Genomic DNA, 7946 nt, shown 5'->3' with positions numbered 1-7946 from the left:
ATACTCATGTGCGCAACAACCACATTACTAAAAGCTGAAGTACTAACCTCTTTTTTATACGGTGCTACATGTGCAAAGATATCACTTCCTTAGAAACCTTTCTGTTGGAGGCCATTTGAGGCTCTGGTGGTTAAAATACTGACTCAGTCTTAAGACAGAAAGTTGTGGCTTTGGCTTAGCTTGTATTAATAAATAGACACACTTTCCTGTGAAAGAACTGAATTATTTCTGATTTACAACCCATTAAAAGTATATTTATAATTTTGCATTATTATATCACATCCTTTAAAGAATAAAGTGGGTTGACAACGTGTTACTGTGTTCTGTTTCGTTTAGGCGAACATACTACAAAGTTTTCCCCCCTCCTTTTTGTAAAATGTAATATTTTTTCCTGTTATAAGTATATGACGTGAATGCATACAGGATGCAAACAGCAAGTTTGAAATGTGGTTCAACCCCTGAAACATAAAGCAACTTGCATATGAAACTGCAGAGCTGATATGGGATCAAGGTCTATATCTGTAGTGCTGCTTCTTTTATCCTTAATAGGCTAAGCCTTAACAGAACCTGACAACCATTTGCTTTAATGAAATGCTTAAAATATGGTTTGAAGATTCTTGTGTTTTCCTTTTGCAAAATAAAATTTATTTTGCAATTTATCATGTCTTTTTGAAGCAAAACAAATCTTGGACTTGCTCGCAAAGTATAAGAGATGCAATCATAACCAGTGCCAAAATTTTGGTATACTTAAAATGTATTAAAATGTTTTTCTATAATATTTCCTCCTTACTCTTGTCACAAATTACTCTGAAGTTGACCTCATTTCAAGGGTAGTTTTCAGGTTCAGTTGCTGTTGAAGGGCATCAGTCAACATAAACCAAGTATATGGAAATGTGAACCTATTTCCATAGAGATTTTCGCATCTCATCCTTAATGTTAAAATGTCATCTTTATGTGTGCGTATGAGTGTGTATATGTGTGTATTTGACTTTTCCTGTCATCAAAAGTATAAACAATTTTAGTAGCTTATCACCTACTCTTAAAATACAACTGTATTTTCTTTCCGTATTGCATCACTTATCTATAAACAAATCCTTATAGCTATATTGTTTCAATCCTGATCAGCAAAAATCCATTAAGGATTCTTTTAACCTTGATCAAATAAATCAGTTTTATATATCCCTTTTTATTATTAAAACATCAATCAGTTTCTTTCGTATGTCTTTTGTAACCTTTTTTCCCATGTCATTTTAAAATCCACCTTTATATTACTCTCAATCAAGTCAGGTAATATTTGTTCCTGTTCCATAGCATCTTTTAAACAGTCTGTTTGTAGAGGCAGACACTCTTAAAATTAACTTTTGGGACCATTGTTCAAAAATATCCTTTAATATGTCCTGTGTTAAAATATTTTGCTTCATTCTGTATTTGTAAATCGGGATTGAGTATTCTTTTCTGTTAATTGTAATCACTAGTTACAGCTGTACTGAGATTGTAATTTGCCATTTCATCCAGACCTTACAAGCTGTTGCTTACAATTGTAATGTAGGAAAAAGCCATGAGAATGAGAAGAGGATATGTAATATGATAGTAGTCACTGCTATTTGATACCACATGAAATCCATTTAAATCCCTTTAAAATGGATTTTATATTCAGGTGTAATATAGCCACTTTTTAGCCTGGAGTAATGTGTGAATGTATCCATTAAGGAGTGGCATTATGTTAGTGATTAATAACTGTGTGAATAGCTAGTAGCTGGATTTATGCTGTAATGCTTAGCTATAATCTGAGTTTTTGGCTTAGTTGTGTGTGTGAAGTTGGCCACCATGATTCATAAAAATGATTTATAGCTTAATGTTACGGGTAACCTAGCTATACTGGGTTATCAAAACATGATTAATACATTGAAGCCCAGATAATAGAATACCACTACTGTGACATTTTGAAGTACTTCTGGGATTTGGTTCTAGATTGGATGAAGTGATGTGCAAATGAGTGTATCTTGGCTAGTTTTATTTTAGTATAGCAAAGAGGTAATGGCTATCCATTTGGTCATTTATAATAATAATAATAATAATANGCTTCTGGAGGCAGGTTGTTCCACTGGTTAATTGTTCTCACTGTCAGGAAGTTTCTCCTTAGTTCTAGATTGCTTCTCTCCTTGATTAGTTTCCACCTGTTGCTTCTTGTCCTGCCTCCAGGCGCTTTGGAAAATAGCTTGACTCCCTCTTCTTTATGGCAACCCCTGAGATATTGGAACACTGCTATCATTTCCCCCCTCGTCCTTCTCTTCATTAAACTAGACATACCCAATTCCAGCAGCCGTTCCTTATATGCTTTAGCCTCCAGTCCCCTAATCATCTTTGTTGCTCTTCTCTGTAAGTGTAATAAATCTATGGCAATTTAATATATTAACATCAGATACTTTTTATCTTACTTGTAGGTGATTCCAGCAATGGGAAAAATTTATTTCAGAGTACTTTTTCTTCCAGTAGAAGAAGGCAGTTTTGAAAGTTCGTTATTTATAAATACCTCATCTCATGGAATATTTTCATATCAGGTAATACTAATTTACCAGCTGAAGATACTTTATTTCAAATGATGGTGTAGTGGACAAACAAGTGAAAGCCGACAAAGATGTATAGTCCAAATAAATACAATTTGCAGAACATTGACATTTACAGGTATCTGCTCCTCAAGTCTTCACTATCATGAAGGGATTCTGCATTAATGTTGGTGATTCTCCCTTAAGAAGAAGAATATTTATAAATTTTAATTATTATTATTTTTAAAAGACAAGTTGTCTTATTGGGAATATTAATATTTTGATATTCATCTCACATAATTTTAAACTGTGTTATACTATTTCGCCTTGATTTATTTTTGCAAGGTGTAACTACAAAATCTAGTTTTATGCTGGACTCGTTCTACAATTTAAGCAGTCATGATGGTTCATTTTTATATTTAATTGCAGAATTGGTCTTACTGGGGTGTCAGAAACTGGCATGAGAAAGGCATGTTTCTATAGTTTGTGTAGATGCCTCTGGATTTTTAAGCGGTTCTATTCTAGAGCAAAGCAGACTGTTTGATACACACTCACTCATTCCTCTCTTTCCTACTAGGAAACATAACATAATATCTTCATCCTTGTCTTATGAAAAACAAAGATCCTCTTTTCACTATAGTGGGGGGGACTAAAGCATCATGTCAACTGAGAATATAATGCCTTTGTTTATAGCCCTAGTTTTTATGCTAGCGTGGAACCTGGGTAAAAACTGCCTCCTTTTTGAACCCAGCTTCTCTGGCAAAGTTCTCCTACTTTCCTACTTTTTTCCTTCTTTCTGAAGACTGCCCTGTCTTTGTAAACTTGCGCTGTCATCACAGGCTTTGGAAAGCTGTGCTATCTTTGGAACAAGTCATTCTGGAGACAACAAATTTCTGAAGACAGAAGCTGGAAAAGTTGGGTCTGAAAAAAAGACAGCAAAAAGTGAAAGGTCGTTCCATGGAACTGGGACAGAAGACAGCTGACTGACCCAAAATCACTCAGCTAACTTTTACAACTAAGGCAGGACTAGAATTTGCAATTGTCTGGTCTCTAGCCTAGTGGCTTAACCACTAGTTGATTGTCTCTAAAGGAATGATGCCTTTTTCTGGGCTTAAATGATAATTATAGTAACTTAAGGAAGCAGAAACTTGAGTACAATACATCACAAGAGCCCTTACCTAAAAAATATTAAATTACTAGGCCTGTGCAGTTACTGTGAGAGTTCAGAAAAGTTGTTGCTTCTGTATTTTATAACACTTTTTAGGGATACATGAAGAGGGCAAATGGTATATTCGCTTTCACTTTTTAAATTAAAATTTGGTCTGCTTGTTTTACAAAAAGTTAAAGCTAGATGGGGTAGCTGGTTCAAATATAATGAAGAGAGCATTATGTTGGCTATTCCAGTAATAGATAAAATGTGATGCATGTCCTTAATATACACACACATACTTATGCATGCATGCACTTTTAATGCCAATAACATACAATAAAATCTTGATTAATGATTATAAACATGGAGAAAAAAGTGTTAATTAAATCTGAAGTTCTATTAAATCTGAATTGGGAAAATTTACATCACTACATCATTGACATTTGTGCATCATTTGCAGCCATTTACATCATTTGCATAATTTAAAGCAAGGTGCAAACAAATACAAATATTAATTTAATATTATTTACAATAGTGGCAATATCTGTAGCTCTGGTGAAGGTTTGCTTTCCGAGCTTGTGGGTTGATTCCAAATGTTTTGTTACCAGGCTAGGTAACATCTTCAGCGGAGTTTAGGGGATGTCGTTGTCAGTGTTTATAAGGGCTTCAGGTGTGAGTTTCACAAGACCCATCACAAGACTTTCACTGATGACTCACACCTGACTCATCACAAGACCGTCACTTGACACACCCACACCTGAAGCTCTTGTAAACAGAACACTGACACCGAAATCCCTTAAAATCTGCTGAAGACAACAACAACAACAATAATAACAACAACAACAATAATAATAATAAAGTTGGAAGGGACCTTGGAGGTCATCTAGTCTAATCCCCTGCTCAGGCAGGTAACCCTATACCATTTCGGACAAATGGCTGTCCATCTCTTCTTAAAAACTTCCAGTGTTGGAGCATTCACCGCTTCTGGAGGCAGATTGTTCCACTGGTTAATTGTTCTAACTGTCAGGAAGTTTCTCCTTAGTTCTAGGTTGCTTCTCTCCTTGATTAGTTTCCATCCGTTGCTTCTTGTCCTGCCTTCAGGCGCTTTGGAAAATAGCTTGATTCTCTCTTCTCTGTGGCAGCCCCTGAAATATTGGAACACTGCTATCATGTCCCCCCTCGTCCTTCTCTTCATTAAACTAGACATACCCAATTCCAGCAACTGTTCCTTATATGTTTTAGCCTCCAGTCCCCTAATCATCTTTGTTGCTCTTCTCTGTACTCTTTCTAGAATCTCAATATCTTTTTTACATCGTGGTGACTAAAACTGGATGCAGTATTCCAAGTGTGGCCTTACCAAGGCATTGTAAAGTGGTATTAATACTTCATGTGATCTTGATTCTATCCCTCTGTTAATGCAGCCTAGCACTGTGTTGGCCTTTTTGGCAGCTGCAGCACACTGCTGGCTCATATTTAAATGATTGTCCACTAGGACTCTGAGATTCCTCTCACAGTTATTACTATTGAACAAGCTACCCCCTAAACTATACCTGTACAGATGTTACCTAGTTGGTAATGAAATGTTCAGAAACCAACCCACAAGCTCGGAGAATGAACCTTCGCCCTCAATATTATTTACATTACAACGTTTTGAGGACTGTTTTATAAGAAACATAATTTGTTGTTTAGGGGAGTAGGTGTGACATTCAAAAAAAAATGGTCAGTTGCATCTGAAGTTTCCTGAAAGAAAATTTTATTTACACCCTAGATGTTTACCATGAACAGTATCTAATGCTGTAATTTATTGTTAAAATTGCTTTATATAAATGTGTTTGCAAAAGATTGCAGTTCTTTATTACATTTATTGTTGGAAATATTTAATATAACATGCTGTTTTACACTAGGTATTTGGAACCGGAACTTCAGAAGCTGTTTCAGAAGATTCTAGACAGGAGTTAGCAAACACTTATTTGCTGCTTCCACATATCAGTAGTATTCAGATCTCACAAACACTGGTACTGTATTCTTTTAAAAAATATCTATTACTCTCAATGTCCTGTTTATTAAGTACAGTATTAATTGGACTTTTAAGTGCGACCTGGAAAATGAGAATGGGTAATATATTGACATTTGAAGATTCTAATAATGAGTTTGTAAATAGTGGGAAAAATAACCCTATTGATGAAATAACCAATAATTAAGGGCTGTGGTTTTGCAGACAAGTGTTTCCGTTATGCTGAGGTTTTTGCTCTAAAAATAAAGAAAGCCAACTGTTTTGCTTTTTCATACATCCATACTTTGACAATATTCTCACTCACTGTCACCAGCTAATTTAAGCAGGCAAAATTCCTGGCATACAAACCAGTTTGGTACCATACCTGTTAAATAAGATACTATTAAAGAGAGGATCTCTTAATCAGATTTTTTTTAAAAAAAATTCATCTTGCTTACAAATAAATATTATTAAGGATTTCATTAACATTGATTGCTGCTGTTACTTATTCATAACAACATTGAGAAAGTTAGATCAATTCATAATTGTTCTGAAGCAATATTAAACTCTTTTACATAGCATTATGTAAAAGAGAAATGCACAATCTTATTCCCTTGGCTGCCTGCTTCTAAACATTGCAATGTGACAGATGCAGAGAAATAATTAAATTCAGGATTTTGGTAATCACATAATATTTAATTTTAATTAAGTTTAAATGCAAATATTTAATTTGTTTAAGAATTTAAACAATATTTTTAGAGCAATGTTTCTCAATCTTGACAATTTTAAGATGTGTGGACTTCAACTGCCATGGTGTCTGGGGAATTCTGGGAGTTAAAGTCCACAAGTCTTAAAGTTGCCAAGGTTGAGGACCCCTGCTTTAGAGTATTGCTTTGTGGTTAATATCTGAAAAGCTAAGTGTGAACCTCATGCTTGTAGCATTTGTCTACTGAAGCACGATAATAGAGTGACCAGTAGTGATTGGCCATTTTATAATAGATTGTTATCCAGAACTGAATTAATTGAATTAACATATTGACTGACCACTTTAGAGCAGAAAAAGCAGGAATGCAAATTTCAGGGCAGAAACCAGTGTGCTTTCCAATTTTTTTTTCTATCATAAAGTTTTTCTGTTTGTGCCATTGTCTTTAAAAGCTTTATGGGCAGAATAAAAGTGCATTGAAGTCGGTGGAACATAAATATTAGATTTATATGTGAAAGTATATAGGTAAAGGGTGTGATTTGCATGCTAAGGGCTGGGCTTCCCACTTTGCAAACAGGAAAAATTTAAAAAAGAGCTAGACTTGTAGACTGCTATGTGAACTTTTTTTTTTTTAAAAAAAGCTCTAGCTTAATGAGGGAAAAAGCACTTTATTGACCTGTTTATGAATAAATATATTTTTAAAGGGCAAGATCCACGTTCATATACGCTTAATAATCATAGAAAAGGGACAAGATTTTATTTAAAATAAAAATATTCATGCAAACTCGATCACTGGCTCTGCATGATGTAGCAGAAGCAAGGGGAACAGGTTTGCTAAAATAAGCGTGGTAACAGAAGTTTACTAGCCTTAAATATAGCAAGGCTGCTTACTCTATACCATGACAACATAAACAGTCCCTAGTAGTTTATTAAAAGATGCATTGATTGTTTCAGTTGTTATGCTGTTAGTCATTATACTGATTTATTAAATATTCTTTCAGTGTGAGTATAAGTATAGGTTTTGCTGATTCTCCTGTACTGTATTTTAACAAAGCTGATAATACACATACTTTTCGACCTTAGGTATTAATATTTTCACAAAATGTAGTGCTTATAGAAGGAATTTAAATAAGATCTTATATCTCCCCCTTGTGGAAATGTAAAACTTTGAATGTAGGAATGAGATAAAATCAGCAACAATGCTATTTAAATTTATTAAATTTTATATTATGTTTTTGTCATTTATATTTTGGATGCAAACTCTTCAATAAGTACCTTTGATAATCTGATACAAAATTATAAATACTTTTTCAAGTGGTTAACACAAATAACATAAATTACAATATTAAAAAGCATACATGCCATTTGTATATTATTAAAATGTCTGAAGTACATTGTATACAGTATATAATGGAAGGCTTCTATGATCAGCAACCTTGGGTCCAGTAATTAGAGACTCAGATTTCTCGTTTATGTTAGAAGCCCCAGATTTTGATACAGAAGAAAATACTTCTCTGTACTTTGACATAACCTTTTGTTCTATTTAAATATTAT

At 34.1% G+C, this 7946-nt stretch overlaps 1 protein-coding gene and 1 non-coding gene across 2 annotated transcripts in view; both read left to right on the top strand.

Annotated features, from left to right (window-relative positions):
• The window catches only part of TMEM131L (transmembrane 131 like), a 67058-nt gene that overhangs the window by 29699 nt on the left and 29413 nt on the right, over positions 1-7946 (top strand). Inside the window, exons 6-7 of the mRNA XM_029286077.1 lie at positions 2445-2561; positions 5601-5711. Coding sequence (XP_029141910.1) covers positions 2445-2561; positions 5601-5711 — 228 coding nt within the window. The remainder of the gene's footprint in view (positions 1-2444; positions 2562-5600; positions 5712-7946) is intronic.
• LOC114923319 lies at positions 7170-7300 on the top strand. Its single transcript, XR_003810607.1, has one exon. It is a non-coding gene; the product is annotated as a small nucleolar RNA SNORA66 (small nucleolar RNA).

This window comes from Protobothrops mucrosquamatus, unplaced genomic scaffold (assembly GCF_001527695.2).
Source record: "Protobothrops mucrosquamatus isolate PMUCROS unplaced genomic scaffold, P.Mucros_1.0 scaffold_201, whole genome shotgun sequence".
NCBI lineage: Eukaryota > Metazoa > Chordata > Lepidosauria > Squamata > Viperidae > Protobothrops > Protobothrops mucrosquamatus.
Note: the sequence above shows the minus strand (reverse complement) of the source record. Positions and strands in the feature narration are given on the sequence as shown.